The sequence below is a fragment of the Phalangium opilio genome, unplaced genomic scaffold (assembly GCF_054372755.1).
Source record: "Phalangium opilio isolate 3A_F unplaced genomic scaffold, DU_Popi_V2 ptg000217l_1, whole genome shotgun sequence".
NCBI lineage: Eukaryota > Metazoa > Arthropoda > Arachnida > Opiliones > Phalangiidae > Phalangium > Phalangium opilio.
In genome coordinates this window covers 8,718,341-8,744,073 of record NW_028324218.1, presented here as the reverse complement: position 1 = coordinate 8,744,073, position 25,733 = coordinate 8,718,341, and the positions used below count along the sequence as shown (strand labels likewise).

Below are 25,733 nucleotides of genomic sequence, written 5' to 3'. Positions count from 1 at the left end.
TGGTTCTATTGGCGATTTTGAGTCGAAAATGTTCAATGGCGTTTTGACCTAAGGGCCACTGTAACAAGTTACGATTAAAGTGTTTTACGAATGACCCCTTAGATTTAAGTAACAAATTTAAAGACAATGCTATCTTAAGGGGTTACAGCATGAAAAAGTTGATTAGGATGTACCTTGTGACAATATATCATAGTACATTTTTGACTCAACTTATATGATAACATGATTACAAACGGGTGTCAAGTCTTATCTACAAGGGCCTAACGGTCCTTTAGAATAATGATGAAGACGTTTCTTTCACAGAAATTTTGACAAGACAGAAAACACTTCGTAAACTATACAACGCATCTACTGACGTAAGAATACTAATTAAGTAATTAAGCTAAGCTGTTTTAGCTTTAGACTAGTATGGACATTTAATTTTATGCAATAAATCAGAATCAAGCGACAAGCTTACCGTTGTTCCATCTGTTAGGTTATGTGGTTCCTCAACGTAGATGTCGTAAGGATTTGGAATAAATCCTAGTTCACTTGCAGATTTTCCTTTAATCGAATGTCTACCTAGTTTTAATTTTTCTCTTGACGTGTGGGATAGATGGAGCCAAGCAGTGGTTTTCAAATATTCCAAAATTAATCTGTAATCTAAAACACAAAAATGTTACTTCAATAATGACGGAATCATACTCTATAGCGCTAACACAAGAGGGCCCTTCCCACGTATGGCCGTAAATTAACCCATAGTACCCCGGTTTAAGGTTGGGCCAAGAAGCGATATATAGTTTACTAGGGAGAAGGTATAAGATGCCTCAGTATTCGCGCGCCTTAGTCCCAGTCCCCCTTTCAAAATATAAGGGGGGGGACGTAAAAGGAGGCCGGGCTATTTCGCCTCTCCTCAGTTGGAAAATACGTAATTTTCGTCATTCGCGTCGCGCTGACGTGAGTTTTCAAGAACCAATGAGATGCTGGTTGTAATTTAGAGGCGGGAATTAACTCCGGACCTACGTTTCGATTGGAGATGACGCTAGAAATGTGGCGAATTAATACCTTCTCCCTAGTAGACTAGATATGGCTTCTTGGTTGGGCATTATCTTTAAGTGCTACCTGTTTATAGCTACAAGAAGTACTTATTTACACGTGACTAAGTTAGTAAAATATTTCCACTGCAGAATTTATCATATTTTTGTCCCGAGTTAACTAAGTTCAAGGACGTAAATTAGTTTAAACAAAAGATTTTGCAAATTCCTAATAATAAATTATCCATTTGATAATTTTGGGAAATTGTCGAGATTAAAACCTTATCGCTGTTATTAACAAACGGTGACAACTATGATACACCTTTCACGTGAAACAATGTGTGAAATTTTGCAGCCGTATAATTTAGTTGCATACCTTAGGAACAACAATTGTCGAATTAAATTGAAAGAAAATATTTTGACAAAAATTGCAATTTTTTCAAGACCTTATCTTCAATAGTCTAGTTTTCATATTCAAGTTTGCGACCTATGGAGTCAAGGCAAAGCAATAATACCGATGATAAAAGCATAAGTTCATAAGTTGTGTTCCAAAGCTCGTCACTTAGAACTTGTCATAAGTGACGTAGGCGAAACGTCATAGATTCTCGTAAAGCAACGCTTGGTGATACGGACTTCCTGAGTACAGTCTAATAGGAAGATGAACTGCAAAACTTAGTTTAGTCGTTCTAGAAATAGCTCTCAGTAAGTCTCTAGCTTTACGAAGTATATGTAGTGTCATACTTATGGAATATTGGTTTATAAACTTATGATAAAACTAAACCAATAATTTCAAGTCGTTTAAGACAAGCGCCTACGTGCCTTCGGTCTTGTTTAGTAGTTGAAATATGTGTCAAAACGCAAAAATTATCATAAATAATATATAATATGACGGAAGATTACGAACCGCATCAACATGGCTTATCTTAGGACGCTGAACTGTACAGAAATAGCGCCTTATCCTAACGTTATTTTTCTTGAAACTGGTATTGATTAAAAAAACTTTGAAAATAACAAAACTATTTTGATTTTCTTACATTGAAAACATTTCAAATTATAATGAGTTGAAATATTAATAGTGTCTTAATGAAAGTGCATTTTCTCCGAGTTTTGCAATTAAGTATCAATTAAGTTTAAGTATTTGTTATTTCTTGGATTCGCTTAAGATCTTTTATTCAAAGACCACTTTAGAGTTCTCAGCTATTTTTTTTATCTGGGACATCAATGATTTGTTGTTTATATCTTTGTCGCAATCTAATACCAGGGATAGATCTAATTTTAGAAGGAGGAATGAAGAACAGAGTAATCGAAGTCCGGGACCCCATTCCCGGGGGGGTATGAAAGAAGAGACAGGTCACAGCGACAGAGGTAAAAAAGGATTACGTATTTTTCGCCGTCCCCGTCAGCAACGTCATCAAAACGTACTTTAAGTGAGCCAATAAGATAATTTAAACTTTTCGTTGGAGGGAGGGGCTCTATACTGGGCTATGAGTCGGACTAACCGTTCTCCATTCCTACTTCTAAAATTAAATATATCCCTGCTAATACTTATAGTCTTACATTAAAAACGTATGCTTAAATATTTAGATTTAGCTACTTCAAATATTTCACTAGCATGTACGTAAATAAGAGTAAATTATTTACGACGCACTTCAGTCTAAGGATATAGCGAAATGTAATCAAGATATACAGAGTGTGTCTGATAAGTTTGGCATAAATTATGGGGGATGTTCTTTGGGCGATTTTGAGTCGAAAATGTTCTATAAAATTTTGCCGTCCGGGCCACTGTTTTCAAGTTAAGATTGATCAAAGTATTTTACGGATGACCCCTTAAATTTAATTAACAAACTGATTAAGACAATGATCTCTAATTTAATTAAGGGGTCATCCCTAAAACACTCAAATCATAACTCGAAAACAGTGGTCCGGACGACAAAATGGAGATAGAACCTTTTTGACTCAAAATTGCCCAATATACCTCCCCTAAATTCATTCCACACTTGTCAAAAACACCCTGTATATCTCTAATTATCATGTATTTATATAACTTTTACATATTGTGAACATCTAAATGTTGTAGACCCTATGTTCTGGTGACACTCTCCCCCTTGCGGTTTGACCCGAGGGGGCAGACGCTCTGGATCTCTGTGTACACCTGAGTTCAAAAGAGTTCAGCTTTGACAGTGCATTGAGTTCAAAGCCTTCGGAACTCACAGTTCAACTTTGACAGTACATTGAGTTCAAGACATATTGTACACCTGAGTTCTCAAGTGTCTACCCCCTCGGTTTGACCCAATGAACATACCCATTAATATATAGCAGACTTCTGAGAAAAACCATGTATTTAACAATTCAAGAACAAATATAAGTTCTGATAGCGAACATGGTTTTAATCACAATCCTCGCACTTAACTTGAACGAATTTATTGCAAATACGTAGTTTATCATTAAGAGATTCAGCCCTTAAAAATGCGGATATCATACCCAACCCCGGAAGCTAGCTCTGTAACACTTTAAAACACGAAAACGAAGGTCTCATAAGAGTTGGCTACGATCCTAATATTATTCAAGTCAATCAATATGACCCAATTCCATCCGTTATTACAGTACATCGCGAAGAGGGCGGTAACCCTCTTCGTCAAAACCCGTTAAGTTCTTCAACAACTAAAACTTTTACCTTTAAATATGTCTTGAATGTTGATATTCTTGCATTTCAGACATCGTTTTTTGAAAAAGAAATGTACAAGGAATATAACAGCGCAGCTTATAACGACGGTTAGAAACATTTCAATTAATTAGGCCTAACCGCGGTAATAGAAGGAACTAACGGTGAAAGCGCGAAAAACCGAGAACTCTACGACCGCCCGTTTGAGTTTCACGTCTAAACCTTAAGTGGGACTCTTTCCAAATTCAATTGTGTTAAATTTATTTAAGCGATTATACGTCGGGCGGTGAAATAACCTTTTAGAGTTTTATCTTCAAATGATAATGAATTCTTTGTTTGTAGCTTAATACGATTGATCTGTGAGTAACATGACAGATAATAGGGCCAGGTGGGTACAGATAAACAGATACAGCGAATGTCAAAAGTTATTTTTTCTCTCTGTCTTTTATGACGTAATAATTATGTTTATCTTAAAGGGAGTATAAAGCGAATTAAAAAATGGTCTTATAATGCAATCGCATGTTTGTTTGTAACGTAATTTTTAAATATGTCACTGCACATGGTATGCATTTTCAAGTGGGTAATTTACTCACTGAACCTAATATCTTTCAAAAGATGTTTTCAAATTATTCACCGTCGTTTATGCTCTCTTTAAAGGGATGTACAATGCGTTTCTTATTTTGAAGTAGCAGTGTTACTATTTCCAGAAGTAGTGATTGGACAGTGACACGTGACTTTAAGCGTGGACTAACTCGGCGGATAAATTCAACGGAAAGGCTGAAGGTCATTTGCCAATGTACTAATATAGCTACGAAATTCACGCATTGATGGAAGATAAGACATAGTACATTGATTATCCCTTTAACTGGTTAGTTTAAAACTTGAAATGTATAGAACGTTTGCATCAAATAAACAATTTTTTTTTTTTGAAAAATCTCGCATTTTCAAAAGTTATTCAATCTTAATTTTAACAGTACTAGATAAAATTCAATAAGCAATAAAATTGTTTCGAAAAACAAGATTCTTTTAATGGTCATACATTTTTTTATCTATCAAGATACAGCTTGTGCGATAAAATCATGTTTCAAAAGAAGGTTGTACATAGTAATGGTTGGTATAGTTTAGGACTCGAGTCATGGCTCGTTGTTTTGCAGCGTGTAAGTAATCCTTTAAAATAATTATAAGTTGCTAACTTTACTAATCGCGGTAGCCTATATCTCTATACTAAAATATATTTCAAGGCAAAACTAATGTAGTTGTATTTTAAGTATTAAGTTTTAATGTAGTACGTACGTCTTTATTTAAACAGGATAGATTTATACAATATTATGACTTGCATCATAAATAGATAATCGTCCTTTAAGTTTATATGTCTAAAGGGCATCTATACAGGACTAGTCTGTTCCCCATGCTGCCTAAAATTCGTCTCCCCCAATCTGGTATTAAATTATGTGAGAAAGCCTTCATTTTTGTGTACACTTAGTATGACACCCAAGAGGTGATTAAAAAAATCTCTCCTCGATTACGAGTGGAAGAATATATATACCCGAATAATACTTCACTCTTAAGCCTTAGCGGCGAGATTAACGAAATCAGGTATAGATTTAATTTTAGAAGTAGGAACGGAGAACAGAGTAATCTGGGCGAGCGTCAAAGTCCCGGACCCCCTTCCACGGGACGGAGGGGTATTAATGAAGAGGTGGGTCATAGCGACAGAGGTGAAAAGGAACTACGTATTTTTCGCCGTCCCCGTCAGCAACGTCATCAAAACGTAACTTAGGTGAGCCAATAAGATAATTTTAACTTTTCGTTACGTGTTGGAGGGAGGGGCTTTTTACTGGGCTATGAGTAGGAGTGAAGTAAATACTAACCGTTCTCCATTCCTACTTTTAAATTAAATCTATCCCTGATGAAATAAAACCTCATTCCCCCAAGACCTAACGATAGAAACTTAAAGAGTATTATTCGCTTATGTTTCTATATATTGACCTTGGATTCACGACGCTTTGGTTTATTTTAATAACAAGATAAAAGAATCTTTAGCCCACAGTATTTAATATTTATTATTTATTTCTTTCCTGCCCCCATTGATGTTGCTATGAAATTAATTTCTACTTTACATATGCCGAAACTTGATAATTTATTTAGCGACACCAAATTTGGCCTAACAGCATGGTTGATATCAGTAACACCTGGAGAAGGTTTTAGATTGAAATGATTTAGTGGAGTTTTTTTTTTATCAAAGTTGGGTTCGCAGACCGATAACCATTAAAACCGTTAAGAACGTCCCATTCTAGGGTCTAAACCTTAACATTTTACCTTCATGATTAGCCCCCAATATACCATCGTTTGATTGAATTTGAAATTTGTAAACACTTAGTTTCTTAGAAAACAACATCTTGCGCATGGCCCCTCAAGGACTTGTTATCAACATAAACAGCAAAGTCTTCTCGATTTACAGTCAATTAAAACACCCTGAGCCACGCCAGCTAGCTTAGCTAGTTTAACTAATAAATAAAAACAAGATAACAGTTAAAAATGCTTTGCCAAATGAATAAAGTAAAACCAAGAAGCGATATCTAGTTTAATAGGGAGAAGGTATAAATTCGCCACATTCCTATCTTTATCTCCAGTCCAAACGTAGGTCCGGAGTTAATCCCCGCCTCTAAATTACAACCAGTATCTCATTGGCTCTTGAAAACCCACGCCAGCGCGACGCGAATGACGAAAATTACAGTCATATTTTCCGACTGAGGAGAGGCGAAATAGCCCGGCCTCCTTTTACGTCCCCCTTGTATTTTGAAAGGGGGACTGGGACTATGGCGCGCGAATACTTAGGCATCTTATACCTTCTCCCTAGTAAACTAGATAACGCTTCTTGGTAAAACACTATACGCTACGGAAACAGTTAAGGGGGTACCTTTTGGAACAACGTCTGTACCAAACACCATAGGTCTTTCGCCGAAATAATTTTTAAATATTTATGGCTTGTTGTTATGATAAATAATTGGGTACAGGTTCAAAAGCTTTGCAATTATCCCATATACGATTAACCGATTTTACTGGGCAAACCTTCGCACTGATTTTTCCATTAGAATTATAGGTCAGTCGTTGGTACGCGTGCGATATTTTCACCGATATTGTAGGTGTAGGCCATTTTCCACTACCAGTTTGATAGCGTTTGCCCCCAAAATTCGAGTGCCACGGTTAAAACTAGTCAGGTTCGAATCGCAAGGTTGAATTATTGTGTCACATACGTGCTTTGGTTCGGAAAATTCGACCAAATAAATTTTCCTAGCGTTCTTTTGTTAAACATGTCCCCTAGAAATATACTAACGTATCTATTTGGGCTGATATGGTGGTCAACATTATGTACGAGTCAGGTTGTACAGTACGACAAGTTCGATTACGTTGTGGGTATGTTAATATTTTTTATGGTCATGCACTTTGGGTTGTTCGGAGGATCAGCACTCTTACTCTTACTCTTTGTCAGCAAATAAAACATGAATCTAAAAATAACGAAGTTTTCGAAATGATAGGTAAAATTTAAAAATCAGTTTAACCTAATATTTAGAAACTATATTAATAATAATAGACGCATTTGAATAATCGAGGGGATATAATAGTGTCCGGTGTTTGATCACCTTGTTTTTTATGGTATGTGAACAACAAAGACGTTAGCTATGGCTTCAAACAATACGGACGAAATTTGGTGGACTGGTAACTTTGAAGCCCTATCTAACGTTTTTGCATCCACATACTCGATGTTTGGTCTTAACCCTATCAAGCAGACGATACTACAGCGCCCTCCCTTTGAAAAGGTTCTATTATAGAAGCATGCCTTTTCCTATTGTTATAATTCTAAATTGTGTAGGAAACATTTTCATGATGACATTATGACCGTTGGAAGTGCCGAATCTATATTATGTCACTTATGATTATCTTTAGTCAATAAATAATAATTGAAGATTATGGTTTTCAAATTTGTCAATCATTCATACATCTATAGTTACTAATTGAAAGTATGACGAGATTTAAAAGTCTTTTTCTCCCCATTGAGGTTTGCAGTGTCATTGCAGTCTTGACATTGATAACCTTGTCCATGCCTAAACGGTGGTTTTTTTTTTGGGGTTAAAAGTTCCTCTCAGCAACGTTGCAAAGTAAATCAACACAAGATGGCTGAAAACTAGGTTATTTTAAATGAGCGAGTTCAAACACCTACTTGATAACTCCGAACACTACTGACGTACGAAAAAGGAGGGGGGTAAATTGAACTGAGGTAGACTCTCCATTAGTTAAATTTCTCCCCAAGGATTGTTATGATCTATCGCGTATCAAAACGTTAAAAACGTGCGTGGCAATTGAGGTCAAAAGTCGAACCCTGTGCCCCAACCTAGTTTTAAAGTTTTTGGCATAAACAAAACCAGATTATCCTACACTTTCTAAAGTTGTTTTCCAACATAATTTTCCTTATGGTCAGTTGGTGCTGGTTCTTCGGGTTGCGCTGTGGCCAGTCGCTTGAGCGAGAACAATTTCGCATCAGTATTGTTACTGGAAGCGGGTCGGAAACCTAATTTCTTCTCTGAAATACCCATTACCGCCTCAAGACTAAAACAAGGTGAAGATGGTTTAGCCTGGTTTTACAGCACAGGGAATCAAACCGTAGGTTTCAAAGGCTCCATTAACGAGGTAAAGGTTTATTTAGTTAAAAGAATAAGTTTATAAGATACGTTCCTTAAGTATGACCAGGGATAGAATTAATTTTAGAAGTAGGAATGGAGAACAGAGTAAATTGGGCGCGCGTCAAAGTCCCGGACCCCCTTCCACGGGACGGGGAGGGGTATGGAAGAAGAAGCGGGTTCTATACTGGGCTTTGAGTCGGACTGAAGTAAATACTAACCGTTCTCCATTCCTACTTCTAAAATTAAATCTATCTCTGGTATGACACTATCTTTAGCTCGAAATGCTAGAGACTTCCTGAGAGCTAGTTCGAGCGCGAACGTTACTTGAATTGACTACACGCTTCTTTGCAGTCCGTCTTCCTATTTAGTCTGTACTAAGCCACACCAGGCGTCGCTTTACCTCCAATCCATGACCTAACACACTCACTTCATGACAAGCTCTCAGTAACCAGTGACAAACTTATGGAACATATCTTATGAACTCAAGTCATTAAAGGATTTTTAATCTTTATACATCCTTTTACAGACTGGACTTTACACTGCCGGTAAAATACTCGGAGGGGGCAGTGGTATCAATGGCATGCTCTATACTCGGGGAAGCCCAGTTGACTACGAACTGTGGGAAAAGAGGGGCGCAACCGGATGGGGTTACGAGGGGGTTCTACCATACTATATGAAAATGGAGGAATTTCTTGTTGAAGGAGATGAAATTGATATGGGTAAGTTAAGAAAACCAGGAGTTTATAAACCATTAGGAATAATTGTGTTCCGACTCTTAGTCGATTTGGCACTGTTCAAGTACAGTTAGTAAATTGCAATAAGTTTCAGTAAGATAAGGGACTAGAAGTAAAGAGTTCTAGCATTCATAATAGATCCTGGCACTAGTGAACATATTTGAGGATTTTATGCCGCATCCATCGCACCTACACTAGAGAGAAAAAAATTGGTTGAGTTCCAAAAATAATTTTCTACCCCCTTCCCCTCAACCTAAAACCGCGGAACACGGACGCCGGTGCTTGAATCTAGTTCGTCCGTCTACCGCCGCGAGCGTCTCACGTTTTATAGGGTAAATTCGGAAACCGCTACCAGAGGGCCAACCGTTGGTGTGTTATAAAAAATATTCACTTTTGCCAAGTGAAGAATTTGGTTACCTTGATACTTCTAGTCCCTTATCCTACTTCTGGTTTAACCATTCTTTGATCGCCTTTGCGCGCGCAGGAATGCACGGAACAGATGGTGTGATGACAATCAACGCTCCTTATCAAACAATACTCAAACAGGCGTATATGGAAGCAGGCCTTGAAATGGGCTTCAAACTTACAGATCACAGTGGAAAAACTCAAACAGGTAGCTCTACGCACGAATGAAAATTTCGTGAAATTATTTGAAAATATCATACGTAATTACTATGAAACATTTTATGTAGGAGTGTCCGGAATGCAGGCAACCACAAGAGGTGGTTTTCGTTGTAGTACCGAGAGAGCTTATCTGCAACCCGCGTATGGTAGACCTAATCTGAAAGTTTTAACAGGAGCTTATGCAACTAAGGTAAAACCGTAGGGATACGTAGAGCCTCGCTCTATTTCCCGTCCTTGCTAACAGGATATTTCGTTCTGTAGGTTGAAATAGATTCTAATTTAGTAGCTAAAGGGGTCTATTTTACTATGGATAATACAAGTTATTTCGCCGAAGCAAATAGAGAAGTCATCTTATGTGCTGGTACGATAAGAACACCGCAACTTTTAATGTTGTCCGGTATTGGGCCTAAAAGAGAACTTGATAGATTTAATGTAAGTTGGTCTTTACTGCAGCCCAATTCATTGCATAATTCAATCCCTCTAAATATAACGGATCACACCGAGTAACTGATCCCTCAATCACACAATAAGCCCCTTCATCTAACAAAGAGGGAAAGACACGGGAGTGAGACATTGCATTCCATCTCACTTTTTGTGGGCTGCGCTCTAGGCATTTTGGGCCAACCTCCTTGTTTGTCTCGATACTGAGAGTTGCCTAACCGATTTTTTACATCGAAGAGGCTTATAAACTTCTCAGTGAACTTTGAACTCTGAATATTTTGTTAGGAAATTTAAAATTTCACGTTTATCCGTCGGTGTAGATACCAGTGAAGAAGGAGTTACCAGTTGGTCAAAGCTACCAGGATCACGTGGCAGCTTTCGGACCATTATTTACTGTCAATGTCAGCGTGGGATTAACGTCCAGTGAAATAGAAGCAATGGTCATTCCAGACACCATCAGTTATCCTTTAACTGGAATCATGTCCTCTCCCGGAATGAACGAGGTTTTAGTTTTTATCAAGTCCGATTACGAAGTGGTTCCAGGAGATTACCCCGACATTGAATTCACCATAGGACTTTTTGACTACACGGAAGTTTTCAAGGAAAATGTAATTATTGCAAAGTCATCCTAGTTCAATTGCGGTATAATATGTTTATATATATTTCAGATCCGAAAGTACTTGGAGCCTTACATGGATCGATACGCCTTTAAAATCGCTGTCACTAACAACCATCCTGTAACGACCGGAAACGTGACACTTAAAAGCGCCGATCCATTTGATCCACCTCAGATAAACTACGATTTCTTGTCGGATCCAAACGGGACTGATTTGAATGCACTGAGTCAAGGTACGTATAATTTTCTAGTGCATTAACTGAGATGCCAGTCACTTAGCGTTATCGGTGAACACAACTGTAGCTTTGACTGTACTAAAAGGATTACGCGCAATCTTTAAGTTTCCTCCTCTGCTATGATTACGTTTAGTCTGCAAACGGTGTACAGAGACTCTGAGAGTGATTAGTCCCTCGGCATTAACGGAGGATTTCTGTCGTCTTTCAGTGGTTGGTAGCAACGCGAGGTCAGGCAAAAAGCAGCGAGATAGATTATTCGCGAGATAAAATTCGTCATACATAATGATAAGTCTAGCTCTTCAAACAAAATTCGTTTGATACGTTGAGAAAATGGGTACACAATGATTCCGATTGGCCAAATCGTGATCAGTTTCAACAGGACCAATAAGAAAACGTTAAAGAATCATCCATTGTCAGAAATTGTTCATAAAAATAATTCGATTTCTTTATTCTGTAATAGGTATAAAATTGGCCCATAAGTTTGGTCAGACAAATGCTCTGAAGAAATACGGTGCTGAACCTATCCCTGATCCTATCCCCGGCTGCGAAATATACGACATGGAATCAGACGACTACTATAAATGTCACGCTGTATTACTGACAGAGTCATGGAACCACGGAACTGGATCTTGCAAAATGGGAGCTCCTGATGACGATACCGTAGTTCTTGATCCATCACTCAAGTAAATTTTATTATCAATTTTATTGCACTATTTTTAAGTAAATTTCGCTTGAAAAGCTAGTTTCTGTATAAGAATTTTGATCTAATAAAAATTTAATCCAAATAATAATTTTAGGGTTCGTGGAGTGAAAAACTTAAGGGTCATTGATGCTTCAGTAATGCCTACACAGTTATCCGGTAATATCATGGGAGCTTGCATCATGATAGGCGAAAAAGGATCTGATATTATCATTAACGAGTATACGCGATCTCATAATCAAACTCAGCCTGAGCAAGGAACACCAATGCAGGCTGTTCCGCAGTCAACGGAACAGACAGACCCACAAGAAACTGCACAGACAGCCACAGAGGCAGCTCCTCAGACACCTGCTAAGTTGACTCCAGATGCAGCTTCAAACCCAACTCCACAGACAGCTCCTCAGCCAACATTGCCTTCAGCGCCATCTTTCAATGCGTCTATTTATGGACCAAAAATTTCGGATTATTTGTCAAGCGTAGTTTCGATACGATCGAGATTTGGTTCAATGTTTCCCAGAAGACGTCATGGAAGGCGATATTTTGATCATGTCTTTAGAGGGTTCTATCTTTAAAAACTGATTTAATTTGCTAACTTATTTAATTAATTATTTGTATTGGAAGTAAGAGTGACAGCAATTTTTCTGTTTTTCAATTTTTAAGACCCCATAAAAAACTGTGTTAGTTTAGTTAATGATTTTTAGTATTGCAAAATATTTCGATGTGAAACAACTTTCATATACATAATGGGCCCATTTTTTACATGATACTCTAAATTACTTTTCGGACTTGCTGCAGCTCATATGATTGGATAAGGTCTAATCAGGGATACATAGATTTCATCGACTTAGAATCTTTAACAAGTCAATTTTCTGGGCATTTCTGCTGGAATAAAAGGGAGACTTAGAAACCGTTTCTTCTGACGTCATGCATAATGTATTTGAACTCATAAACCACGTGATACTGACTCCAGTAGCCTATGGGCGTCGAACCCGAATGTAAAAAAGTTCTATTTGCGTGTTCTGAACCAGTAAATCTAGGATCGATGGTTGTCTTTAATGTGAATATCCAATGAAAAGCGACGAAGGAGGAGCGGGTAGTTCAACGAAGTTTTTACCTTCAATCATATATTACTATGTGGTCCATGGTATCTTAAACATTTCAAGTAGATGAAATCTATGAATTCCTGTTCTTGAATAAAAACATTAATATCGCTAATTAAATATACAAAACATGTTGTATTGTTGTCCGAATAAATAGAATAGAATCTCGAACTAACAAGTACTAATTCTAGTCATAATATCTTTAAAATGTGGATAAGTTTATTTTTCACATTTAGTGGATTCGACTCTCAGCTCTAATCCCACAAACGTAAAAACTACTCCAACATTACCAATAAGTAACTTCTTGGGTACTAAGGGTGGTATTGCTAGAGACGTAGGGATTAGGCATCGATTAACAAGAGTTAATGGTGAAGAGTATATATCATTGTAGCGATTTTGTACGATTCTCAAAAGAATCCTATTTAGAGTTTGGTGTTACAACTGGATCGAAAAATCAAATTGGTGCTTATTTCATATTTCAACAATATCACTAAAAATACTTATGGGATAAATCTCGTTATGGTTAACGCAAATTCAGGCCACTTACCATACAGGTTACTTTTTACACGTGGTTTACACTCAACGAGGTTTCATACCATTTACACAACGAAAAACGTTATAGCGTTAATCAGAGTTACATATCGCTCACTTTTTACCTCTCCGAGTGACGATGACGTCACGGAGAGGTATTACACTGGACGTTTCTGTGTCTGTCACATGGTTCGCCGTTGGCAAATTGGAGCAAACCTGTTCGCAGAAAGCGATATTGGCTTCAATTCCATTATCATCGTTAGGGTTAGAAGGTACGCGGCGATTGGCTAGGATTAGAAGAAACGTTTAGCCTCCCAATGCCAGGGCTTCCACCAAAGATTCGCGCAATTGCGAGTTTTCTTATCATTTATGGTGAATCAATCGCCTTATATACCCTAAATTTCCAAAAATTGTTAAAGAGGCATACGCTTGAATTCAAACGTCAACAATAGCTATGTTTAAAATGATTTTAGGAATGAAGTTTCTTAAAACAATTGAACTAGAATTATGCTAAATTAATGACGACTAAAATAATTAATATCAAGTATATTTATTTAATTATATAAGAAACACCTCTTAATTGAGTCTCGACTCGGAAAGGTTTATTTTGGTTTCTCAACTTGTACAAAAACTTTTAAAATCAGTAAAACGCACTCTCTTTTGTCTACTCTACCGGATGGCTAATGTAGCTATCGCATTAAAGGGGCTTAAGAGTGTGTAACCGACATGGCCTTCTTCATGTGTCAAAAGCAGAACTAGTTTAAGTAAAAGTTGCCCCCAATTTAGCTTTGTAAGCCCCGCGATATGCGCGTGTAGGGTTTGAAAAAAAAATACTAGATAAAACGCGTCTTAAATCGTACAAACATGCCCGTTCTTGGGAGAGTATATAAAGCGATGGTTCTTTACCACTTGATCTCTACAACCGCTTGGTTAAACACCCCTTGGAAGTTCAGCTCCTAGTACACCCAAAAAACATATTGTAAGTATTCGCATTTCATGATATTTCTGTTGGAAATGGTTTCAGAATTGGGACTTAGTTAATTTTTCTATGGGGTATCCCATGCAAAGAAAACTACCTTCTGTTTAATTATTGATTGTTAATTTTTCATGTTCAAAACCTGAGCTAAAATTCTGTTGTCGCAAATATATTGACGTTCTCATGCAAAATATCACCTACAGCTCATTTTAATAGTCCCGGAAACTCCTAAATCAGTATGTTAGCGGTAGATGGCGCAAGTATACTTAAAGGGAGTGTAAAGTAGAAAATCAAGTGATTTTTAAATCGATTCTTCTAATTATAAGACCAGTCTGCAGAGTGAAACATTCATCAAATATCTCCGAATGATTTTAAAATTAAAATTAGGTTGAGATTTTAAGGATAATTTGAAATAAGGACGTCCGACCAATCGCATAACGCCCTGCCTTCCTGTTAACAAAATTTCCGTTGCAAGCTCTACATCTCGCGCCACGATTTTCGCATCGCGAGCAACTTTTGTAAATTTCATTCGGCGTGGAGCGTGCCACGAGTATTTTGTTAACAAGAAGGCAGGGCGTTACGCGATTGGTCGAAGGTCCTTATTTCAAATTATCCATAAAATCTGATCTTAATTTGAATTTTAAAATCATTCGGAGATATTTCCCGGATGTCGATAAAAAAAAAATTACTTCATTTTCCTCTTCACCCTCCTTTTAAATAAATGAATGACACTAGATGGGGTATTTCGAGCAATATCGAATTATTTTTACCTGTGGCATCAGCAGTTAATTTTTACTTTTCCAAATTTGAACAGCCAGGCACGACCTGAAGTCTAATAGCGATTTCCACTGACTGCACTAGAGCACTCTAAGTGCACTCTCGGCGCGTTTTCGTCCGCCACTGGGAACACGAGTGCAACACTCGCCCAGAATCGCGTTTTCCACTGACCCCAAAATCTGCCCGAGAATTGCTCTTTCGTGCTCTGAAAAATTCGACGGAGCGACGGTGCTCGAGTATGACGTAACAAAATTAAAATGGCGCACCACGCGGTATCTCATAGAAGACAGGCTCTCGCTTATGCTTATTTATTTCTGGAATCATCTTCTGAAAGTTCTGAAGATGAAGAATAAGAGGTTTTATCATTACTTTAAAGATATTACGCCTCATCCTAAAACCAATAATTATATCAGAGACGTGGTCGATCATTACTCAAAATAGATTTTTTTTGGAAATTAATGGAAATGATAAGTCTATTAATTGGTAGAGATGGGCCGATACCGATACCATATCGGTATCGGTACCGATATTTGGCTTTAACCGATATATCGGTATCGGTTAAAAATGAACCGATATTTCTACCCGATATTTTTTGAAGAAAATAAATACTTATGTTGAGAGTAGACGGCGCCATAAGACCTAAACTCTGAGACAGCACAGTTTTTCATCTATTTTTGGATAACGTAACTAGTGTCTAAAATGGGTTTTTCGTATGAAAAGTCAGTTTTATAGTTTCAAGTACCGAAATTGGATCGAGAATCATCTATAGAGATGGGCCGATACCGATACCATATCGGTATCGGTTTGATATCGGTTTAATCGAAGGATCGGGTAAAATATCGGTATCGGTACGTATCGGTTTCCCAAGTATCGGTTAAAACTGGTATCGGCCCATCTCTATTAATTGGTTTCAGCCCATTTGCGTCAAGATATATACATTTTATTACAATTTCGTCTCCGCACGGCGCCACTTATTCAGAGCGCGCTCGGACCTCTCGATCGTGTTCCACTGACGAAACTATTCTCTCCAAAACTCGCTGAGGGCAGTTACGTCATCCTAACCCTGAGAGCACTCTTTGGAGCAGTCAGTGGAAATCGCTATAATAAAAGTCACTTGGCGTATGCGTAGTTAGACTCATAAATATGATGTTCATAAATGCATATTACGCCAATAAACTATTTCGTCACGTTTCTATACAAAATATATTCCTGAGCACTAGGCGTTTAAAGTTCAGAGTTTGTATGACAAACGCACGATTAATTGTCTTGCTGTAGAAAAGGTTCACCTCAGAAAACGTAGATTTGTCCGTATAAAACCATTTTTAATGACGAATTGCACTTTTTCATAATAATACTAGGCGATTTGAAATTAAAACAACAAGAGCGAAATTTAGTCCAATGCAGAAGGGCCAATTTAAAAACCTCACTTTAAATAGCTAATTAGCTACTCAAATAGAGTTCATTGATCATTGTTATCAGAATTCATACTTAAAAACCAAAAAAAGAAACTTTAGCACTCAAAAACTAACGGTTTTGATAAGCAAAATTCTCGTGACATTTCTAAAACCAACAACTAAATTTAAAACTAACAAGAGAGAGGAGATTATGAAACCAACATATCATTAAGAAATACTTTTCACTTAAATGGGTTCCAGAAATCGTATAAAAGCATCAACGACAACGACACAATAATGTTTTTCTTTATCACAAATACTAGGAAGATGAACACCAGTGCCCTATCCTGTTTACTAATGATGGTGTTTCTTGTGGACAAATTAAGTCACTTCAACGGGGCGCTTGGCTTTGGTATAGAGAAACGCCAGACTAGGCTATGTGGTAGTGACTTAGCCGATGCCTTGAAACTCGTTTGTGGTAGCCGATACTACAGTGGTCCCTCCAAGAGAAGTCTCACTAACCCAGGTAAGCCTTGGTCTATTATTAATAAAACACTCCCTGGGCCTAGACCCTCAGGTTATGACTTTGTAGAAATTGTAGTTGAGATTCGTTGAGGAGTACTAAGGCTAGAGTTCTCTGAGACGGCCATGTATCAACCCCTTTGTATGTTCCGATATTGAGGCCGGTTGCAATCCACTTTTTTTGCGTCTATTCACGGTCCATGTTTGGAATTTTTTCTATTAGATATGAATTCCGAATCCGATGACGATGAATCGAAGGACGCTGAAGCTTTACTAGAAAACCGACCTATTGGTGGGTTGTCCCTGTTAGAGAGAAGCGTCAGTTTGTCAAGACGCGCTTTGGCCCTTCGTCCAACCAGAGGAGTACACCATGAATGTTGCCGCCAAAGTTGCGACGTTTTGACCCTAATGAGCTACTGCGAAAGCCCAAATCAAGTTCTCGCGAGCGGAATTCGTTATGGGCGTAAATAAGTCTACGAAGACTAAACAAACATTAATTAAAATTTTACCATGAATTTGTTAATTGCTTATTTGAAAAAGGAATAGGATCTAACTAAAGCCTCGCGAGTATATGGAGCATTGTTTATTGTACAAAATAAAATGTGAAGTTATTTTATTGAAAATACCCAGGAGACATTTTTAAAATCATTTGACACAGAACCTAAAGACAAATTAAGGACAATGAAATTCGTTCAAACAATCGCGAAGAAAATGTAATTAACAAGTTTTGTCTAGCACCGACACCAGCACGTGACCGAGAAAGACAGTCACAAACCATTCGCATAAATAGGGAAACATTGCCCAGAAGGGATTCAGAAGAAAGGCTGTTATCGTTCCAAATCAGCAAAATAAGCGTATGGCTAGCTTTTTTAGTTTTAAGTGTTTCCAAGAAGTGATATCTAGTTTATTAGGGAGAAGGTTTAAGATGCCAAAGTATTCGCACGCCATAGTCCCAGCCCCCCATTTCAAAATACAAGGGTGGACGTAAAAGGAGGCCGGGCTCTTTCGCCTCTTCTCAGTCGGAAAATATGACTGTAATTTTCGTCTTTCACGTCGCGCTGACGTGAGGTTTCAAGAACCAATGAGATGCTGGTTGTAATTTAGAGGCTGGGATTAACTCCGGACCTACGTTTGGACTGGAGATAAAGCTGGAAATGTGGCATATTTATACCTTCTCCCTAATAAACTAGATATCACTTCTTGGTGTTTCAAGAGTGTATAATGGGTCCATGGGTAAGCGGCCACGATGCGATTAATCAGGGTTGATTATGTCTTTTATCAGGGAAAAGTTTCTCTTTATTGGGAAAGTGGACTGTCGTCGCTGTATACGGAGCAGTCAGTACACAGATCCCTTATTTCCCGAACCTTTGTTGCACAGACTCTTGCCTTACAAGAGTACGCTACCTTCTGACACTTTTAATATGGATTGATAAGACATTTCTGAAGTTTCTAGAGATATCTTAAATTTTAGAGATGTCGGGGAAAATTAAAAGACAAAGAAAAAATTGTGATAAACTTCTACCATAAAAGAGCTCAGTGACGCGTGCGTACACTAACCAATGCTTTACTGTATTTGGTTTTTTTACCCTCTAAAGTCGAGCAACGCCAACTGCACTTGACATCGCGATCAATAATAAACTAGTGAACAAAAAGCTTATAGCGTCTCATCTTACCAAATTTCTTTTCATGACCTTCTCTAGAATGCCATCAAAGAATATTATGTATTCCCTTTCAGATTTAATTTGATAATTTTTTGTTTGGGGATTTTCGTTCAAGTTTGGGTGAAATAAATAGAATTTTATTAAATTCTAGAGAAGGCTTTGTTTATAACGTGCTGATTTTTCTCAAAGTTAAGATTTTTTTTTTTTTTTGTTTTAGTAAAACCCCAGGCAATTTCGAAAGATATTGGATTTTTTGAGCTTTAATAATAAACCACTTGTTGATAGCATGAAAGTCGGTTTTCAATTTTAATTTTCTTAAATATAAATAGTATTTCTAAGCAATTTCGTTTTCTGGTTACTATGGTCGATACCAGAAGGGAATAATAGAAGAAGGATGACACTCTGTATCCTCTTAATACTTTAGTTATGTAACAGATGAGAGAGCCCTTTTTGTTTGCTCTCCTGCTCATCAAACTTCAGATGGGCATCGCACCGTGCTAGGGTGAATTCTATAGATAGTTTTCACACATGGAGGATTCATACCATTTACACCAGGAAGCCGGGCTATCTGGAGGACAAAAGCAGACGGGTTTCTGTCCGCCAGATAGCCCGGCCTCCTGGTGTAAATGGTATGAATCCTCCATGTGTGAAAACTATCTATAACTGTTTGGTACTAAATCCAAACTATCAACCCACAAACCTTGATTGTCTTGACGTGGGACAAAAATCCACAAGCATGCCTTGGCAAATAGTTAAGCGCTAATAGTTATAGTAATGATGAGGGAACTATTTATCGTGTATGTGATTCGGTTTAGTAAGCTTGCTCGAATTGTTCTGATGTTGCAAAGAATCATGTTACCATTACTCCGCTTTGTGGTACACTTTTCTCGAAGAGAAGTATTATATACTTCTGCTATGGCATTATTTCAAAAAAATAGTAATGCCTACTTTACAGTCCCTTTAACTGAAGAAGGCCCAGAAAATATAATAGCTGTGTTGGAAATGTGCGCAAGGTTTTGGCCGCAATACAAAAACACTCGATTAATTAAATCTAGTCTGTGTTTGATAATTAACAATCGATTAACACAGTTCCAAATAAAATCATTAGAAGCGTACAAGTAGGACAAGACCTAGATACTAACAGCTAAAGGCTTAAGCTAGATTATCTTTGTTTATGATCTTGTTGCTACTTATTTTAAACTTCTAATTCGTGTTTAATAAAGGGGAAGTTAGATCAATCCTGTGGCAAAACCAACTCGAAAGATGGAGTTTTATGGCCCACTGACAAAGGCTTAGCCCGTTCATTATCATTAAATTAAATTGCCAGGATCCTGGAACCATTATAAGAACCCGAGCCATAAAACTGACATTTATAGCATCGAGTTCCGCCTACATTCGCTTTAATACCATAAATTGATAATCTACCATTAAGTTTCTGTATCTGAAAGAGATCTATAGAGGAGCAGTAAGTTCGTAAGTTCAACTGCAGCCAATAATCCGTCTCACCCAAACTCCAATAACATCATATGAGGCACTAACGCCCTGAAAGCCTTCCCTTTAGTGTACTCTAAGTATGGCACGCGAGAGGTGATAAAAAAATCTCTAATCAATTGCCGGCGACAGGGAGCACTGTGCTCACTGCCGGCGAGGGTTTCGTTCAGTAATTTTTCTCCCCAAAAATTATCTATACAGGAGCATGCATGCTTAGAAAACCATGGTAAAAACCTTTTCGTCATTATAGCCCCGTTTTTCTTTCGAATCGTAGCATCAGTAGCATATAAGGGGTGGAAAAGTAGAGCGTGCTTCGAGTAAAAAACGCAGGTTGCCAGTTGGAGGCACCGATAAAAAGGAGACCCTAAACTTAAAACTCCATCGAAGAAGTCAGATGACCCCCTTAATACTTCTCTCTTAACCCGCCCTTAGCTTGACGGGGCCTTTAGTGAAATAAAATCTCTCTTGCATTTTAGGCGCCCGATTTCTCTTAGGCTCTGACATGAAGGAAGGGGGCGGGAGACGAACCACTAAAGACCTTATGATGGATACTTAAAAGGGGTTATTCACTTATGTTAATACCCATAGTATTAAATTACCTTTACCCCTCGTCTCTAGCAGCTATTTAAGTATACTTTTTAATGTCCCAAAAGATATCATATATAAACAATAATCGTTACTTCTTCCTTATCTGGATGAATGTTGCCTTTCAATTTTGAAAATTCTGGGTCACGTGCATAAAGGCTTGAACCCGGTCAAATGTGATTTAAGGCCTAAGCTTAAAGTCGGTAATTGCTTTGCAAAAGCTCAAATGAAGAAACTTGGTCTTATTCAGGCTTAACACTGTAATCCAAATTAACCAACCCAATTAACATTACGAGCGCTAGAAACATATAAGCAACAATTACGAATAAAGTTTGATAAATATATTTTTGGGTTTAGAGGCCTACAGAGAAATGTAGGCCGCAAAAATTGACATTCAATATTTATCATAATGAAGTTTAGTTAATTAGCAAGAAACACTAAAAATAAAAATCAAGACGTTCTTAACTTCTTACCGATACAATTAGGAAGAGTAGGTCTTGTAGAGTTGTACTCGTGTTACCGTAACAAATCCACAATATTTTAAGTTACCCGTCACGAAATGAAGCTGATAATGACGAGTTAATAGGTCAGAAATGTCCTATAGGTGGCGCTATTAGAGTCTCCAACACGATGCAATTCCCATTTCTTTCCCAAAAAATATGAATTTGATGTCATATTTGGCCTATTGACCCTACTCGGTCTATAGATAATCTAACAACGACAAAAACTTGATTTCGAGAGTTCATTTACTTAAGACCAACTTTATGAGTCAGAAGGGCAGTGTGCGAGGCTTTGAACTCTGTATACTCAGAGCTTTGAGGGCAAAAAAACGTTTAATGATTTTCTAGGACTAATTTTTTATGAAGGTCGAGTTGGCTAAACTACCACCAAATAGGCTCCTCCTACCGCCGAGTACGAGGAAGCCTAGGGTAAGCCTGTAAGTGAATTAATACATGACCATACATAACATGACTCAAAATTGTAGCCATTTAACGCCGTTTTCCATGGAGTAATTTTCTTGGAGTGGGACCGAAAGTTCCTTTAAAATTGCATTAAATGTCTTTATGTCTTTTGTAATATTGCTCCATTGTGGCAGTCTGGCAGATTGCTGGCAACCTATGAAAAACGGCATTAGTAAGTCAGGGAGAAATGAGGTAAGATGGAGTGGAAATGATTATGGGCGACATGCGGTACCGAAACGTCTCAAGTTTATCGTGCGCACGTCCCTACCCTTCGGCAGGCGATTGTTAAGTGCTGCCGCGTAGCGCCATTGTATTTGTATGAGAACTAGGTACTATTTTTAGGACAGAGGGGGCGTCCTTTACGATTCCGTACTATACGACCCTCTCTCTCCTTCAAGAATAAGCTGTGTGGTGCGCATTGCCGCTAGTTTACACCGAACAACGTGAATGAAAAAAAAGTCCCTGACATTTCGAACAAGGATCACGTTGAATGAGCCTAAAAGAAAGAGCTGTGTACTGTACTTAGCGATATTTATCTTTCCTTAATAAAAATTTCCAAATATAGTATCCCTAGGCTACAATATAGCACGTTTTTCTAAAGAGTACTAAAATAAATGGTATGAAACGACAGGTGCAGAATAGGTTTCAAAAAAAAAATTGTTTTAAAGCATACTTTACCCAGGGGATTTGTAAAAAAAAAATGGTCTTTGTCCACAAAACCATTTAATGGAAGACCAAAAATACATTATATATATAAATAAATAGGCGTTGTTATAAATTACTAATTAATATTTTCATTATCCTTTTTTTCAAAAGCAAAGTTGAAAAATTTAGTTAAAACATTTTTTCACAAATACTTTTAACTTCTTTCTCGTAGCGTTCAATTGGAAAGCGTTTTTAAATATTCGTGTAATCAGATAGTTGATGACGTCACTTTCAAAATATAGAGCAATATATCATGTCATCAAATAGCACCTCAATCAGTATTGTTTAAAGGGGTTCGATAATTTAAAGCTCGATTTTGGATTTTAAACAGCTAACTCGTGTAGTGTGACGTCACTTAATGGCAGCCGTCACTGCCTAAGTGGTTTCACTGTTTGTTGGTATTAAAAGCTGACGGTGGGTGTAATTATGCGAGAAACAAATTGCTTCGAGGCTTAAATGACACAGCCTATTCGATTTCGTACATTGAGAGTTAGCAGAGACGAATGGGAGCAGTCTTGTACCGAACCGAGGGGCTCATCACTTTCCGAGTCTCTGTAATCAGTTTACTATACTGACAAGGGCAAAGTTTTTAAAGATTCTGCGTAATATCTTTAGTACAAGCAGTGCACCAATTAAGCTGAGTGACTGACCCCTCGTTTTGAGCTCAGATTTAACCATGCAACGTCGGTGTCGTTCACCCTTAATTTGGGTTCGTTGAACTATAAGTTTATCACTATAAAGGCTAGCGCACACCTAACGTCATCGGACGGACCGCACGGATCGCACGCATCGGATAATTTTCTTCAACTGCGCACACTAAATTCGGAGCATTCGGATTTCCGAAATTCCGAACGCGCGTATGAGCAATTGAGCATGCGCGGCGGAATACTCGGGAATTTTCAAAATGCGCGAAATTTCAAACTAGGTTTACCATAGTGGCTATAGTTGTTAAATTACTAACCGGAAACACCTTTCAACTTGGAATAGAGTGCTACCACGAACTTTGTAAAGACTTCACATGCTCTTATCTCTTACCTTATTTTCAGGCGACCATATTGGCAGTCGCGAGACGTCGTCAGCTTGGGCAATACAAATTCGGGACCCAATATTGACGTCACAGTTCCCCCCCCCCTAGCTTCGTGGTAGCACACTATAATGTGGTAAACCTAGAAAGTTTTCCTAATCTTAAAAGAGCGCCATTTTATGTTTCATCAACACATAATTTAAGCATTCGTTAAGCGATTTTTGTCTCAGCTCCGTACGGACCATACGGATTGTATGCCCCTATCGGGAATCCTCGTCGGCATTGCCGACCTCCGATACGTACGATGCGGACAGATGAGCGCGTTCTCATTTGAAACAATGGTAATAATAATAAAATCCGATGCGTGCGATACGTGCGGTCCGTCCGATGACGATAGGTGTGCGCTTGCCTTAAGTCTCCTTCCATAATAGTGCTTATCCTTTGAAGTTTGAAGATGAAAACCAATTGTTGTATAAAGGCAATGGAGTATGACTGAATGGTTTATAAGTTCAGCTAGCTAATTGGACCAAGTCATCTTGCGACTTATTGCCACTTATCTAACGCCTTTACAATGCATAGAGGGGTGGTGGCTAGCCCCTATGCCACAGCTAACCGACAGCGCCCTACACTAACTATTACCGTTATCCCAGACCTTCCTCAAAATTTATCGCAAGCTTCGGCGTAAAGACGCTAGCTTACCCGTAACCCTAGCAGCTAGGGGCGTAATTTATGAAATGTACCAGGAACTTATAACGTAAGATTGGTCTTATGATTCACTTCCGGTCTAATTAACTTCCTCATCAATCATCCGGTCTACTCAAGCTAACCAGATACACTTACCATCAATTCACAATACGTGACACGGCATGATTTATCTTACGTTATAAACTCCTGAAGGCACAGATATCATTACATTAAGGATTGTAGCAGACTTATGGGTGATAAAATCATAGCTCCATGACGTGACCTTATCCTCTTCTTCGAACTGACTTACAAATTTGTTGACCCAACCACAGAACGTTCACCGTTCAACTGTTCAACACGTAATTGTCTTAAAATTTCCTGGAAACAGTATAAATTGTGGAAGAGTACAATGTCGCTGGTACTACTCGTGAATTGGGATACGTCATTCCATGAATCTATATAACTATGAATATACAGCTGCGTTACGCTGTCTAACCTCTCGATAAGGTTTGGGCGGGGCTTAGCGAAAGGAGACATCAGTCACGTGTCTGCTAGTGTTAGGAGTGGGAGAAGGGAGAGGCAGTCCGGGGGTGTGAAAATTCGAAACGTCACTTCCTCTTGTCTTGTGATTGGCTAATAAAGCCACGTAAAACGCTTCAAAGCTAGGAGGGTAACACTCAAACCAAATCGACATGATAGAAGGGGCATATGATAGAGCTGTATATTCATAGTTATATAGATCATGGTCATTCTTATTCTTATTACGAGTGTCAAAGGCTTATTTTTCCGTCAGCAACATTTTACTATATCTTGAATGTTGACACGTTGTGAGACTATATTTTAAAATTTCTCTATTTTCACGAATTTATATCACTAGATGCTTTGTTCAACGTTCCTCTCGCGGCACTTTTTGTAGCACTTTGAATATTTCTGGAATAAGACGCGTCTAAACATGCGACTCGAAATATTATACACAACGAAATTAATAGCGAAATTTGTGTAGAATAAGAGCATAAAGTATCCTTGTAGAACGTAAACTGTCTCGTCCAAGACTTTTTTACCCCGAAATTCCCATATAAATCCTAAAATACGGATAACGTAACTAGGCAGATTAAGCACTATGAAAACGCTGGAAACCAGAAGTAACATTCGTGATATGTTGATTTGCATGGCTGGTGGCCATTGAGTTTGATCTTCGCAATTATCGGCGTAGCTTTTCTCTGAAAAAAAAAAAATAAAAAGAAAGAATATTATTTATCGTAATTGCCTTCATATTGCAATATGCATTTGAGGGATGGATTTAATTTTAGAAGTAGGAATGGAGAACAGAGTAGTCTGGGCGCGCGTCAAAGTCCCGGACCCCCTTCCCCGGCATAGGGGGGGGGGGTATGAAAGAAGAGGCGGGTCATAGCAACAGAGGTAAAAAAGAATAACGTATTTTTCTACGTCCCCGTCAGCAACGTCATCAAAACGTAGTTTAAGTGAGCCAATAAGATAATTTTAACTTTTCGTTACGTGTTGGAGGGAGGGGCTCTATACTGGGCTATGAGTCGGACTGAAGTAAATACTAACCGTTCTCCATTCCTACTTCTAAAACTAAATCTATCCCTGGC

The 25,733-nt window shown here is 38.1% G+C and overlaps 4 protein-coding genes and 1 long non-coding RNA gene across 6 annotated transcripts in view; 3 read left to right on the top strand and 2 right to left on the bottom strand.

Annotated features, from left to right (window-relative positions):
- Positions 1–3,922, bottom strand: part of LOC149616117 (uncharacterized) — a 36,460-nt gene extending 32,538 nt beyond the window's left edge. The window contains exons 1-2 of the mRNA XM_089857531.1: positions 3,688–3,922; positions 458–642 (exon numbers count right to left, since the gene is read on the bottom strand). Coding sequence (XP_089713657.1) covers positions 458–642; positions 3,688–3,796 — 294 coding nt within the window. The 5' untranslated portion in view covers positions 3,797–3,922. The remainder of the gene's footprint in view (positions 1–457; positions 643–3,687) is intronic.
- A 42-nt stretch (positions 3,923–3,964) lies between these two features.
- Positions 3,965–5,101, top strand: LOC149616116 (uncharacterized). Its single transcript, XR_016376098.1, has 3 exons — positions 3,965–4,063; positions 4,152–4,251; positions 4,333–5,101. It is a non-coding gene; the product is annotated as an uncharacterized LOC149616116 (long non-coding RNA).
- Positions 5,102–10,830: 5,729 nt separating this feature from the next.
- Positions 10,831–12,433, top strand: LOC149616115 (glucose dehydrogenase [FAD, quinone]-like). The gene is made up of 3 exons (XM_089857532.1): positions 10,831–11,005; positions 11,469–11,691; positions 11,806–12,433. The coding sequence occupies exons 1-3, from the start codon at positions 10,849–10,851 to the stop codon at positions 12,278–12,280; spliced, it is 855 nt and encodes a 284-aa protein (XP_089713658.1). The 5' UTR covers positions 10,831–10,848; the 3' UTR covers positions 12,281–12,433.
- A 1,826-nt stretch (positions 12,434–14,259) lies between these two features.
- Positions 14,260–17,631, top strand: LOC149616114 (LIRP-like). The gene is made up of 3 exons (XM_089857534.1): positions 14,260–14,318; positions 16,810–17,012; positions 17,232–17,631. The coding sequence occupies exons 2-3, from the start codon at positions 16,814–16,816 to the stop codon at positions 17,477–17,479; spliced, it is 447 nt and encodes a 148-aa protein (XP_089713660.1). The 5' UTR covers positions 14,260–14,318; positions 16,810–16,813; the 3' UTR covers positions 17,480–17,631.
- Positions 17,632–23,853: 6,222 nt separating this feature from the next.
- Positions 23,854–25,733, bottom strand: part of LOC149616110 (S-adenosylmethionine sensor upstream of mTORC1-like) — a 105,145-nt gene continuing 103,265 nt past the window's right edge. The window contains exons 6-7 of one of the 2 annotated variants that reach the window (XR_016375782.1): positions 24,886–25,340; positions 23,854–24,498 (exon numbers count right to left, since the gene is read on the bottom strand). Coding sequence is in view for 1 of the 2 variants with exons in the window: in XM_089856324.1 (XP_089712450.1) it covers positions 24,994–25,340 (347 nt within the window). In the remaining variant the exon portion in view is untranslated. Of the gene's footprint in view, positions 25,341–25,733 lie in introns of both variants that reach the window. The other variant, XM_089856324.1, reaches the window with a different exon arrangement.

What these genes read in the sequence shown, in the direction of transcription:
- LOC149616115 (XM_089857532.1), top strand. Translation starts at nt 10,849, where the DNA reads ATGGATCGATACGCCTTTAAAATCGCTGTCACTAACAACCATCCTGTA. An exon ending in TTTGAATGCACTGAGTCAAG is followed by an intron (nt 11,006 to 11,468) that starts GTACGTATAATT and finishes ATTCTGTAATAG; the next exon opens with GTATAAAATTGGCCCATAAG. An exon ending in GTTCTTGATCCATCACTCAA is followed by an intron (nt 11,692 to 11,805) that starts GTAAATTTTATT and finishes TAATAATTTTAG; the next exon opens with GGTTCGTGGAGTGAAAAACT.
- LOC149616114 (XM_089857534.1), top strand. Translation starts at nt 16,814, where the DNA reads ATGAACACCAGTGCCCTATCCTGTTTACTAATGATGGTGTTTCTTGTG. An exon ending in GAGAAGTCTCACTAACCCAG is followed by an intron (nt 17,013 to 17,231) that starts GTAAGCCTTGGT and finishes TTTTTCTATTAG; the next exon opens with ATATGAATTCCGAATCCGAT.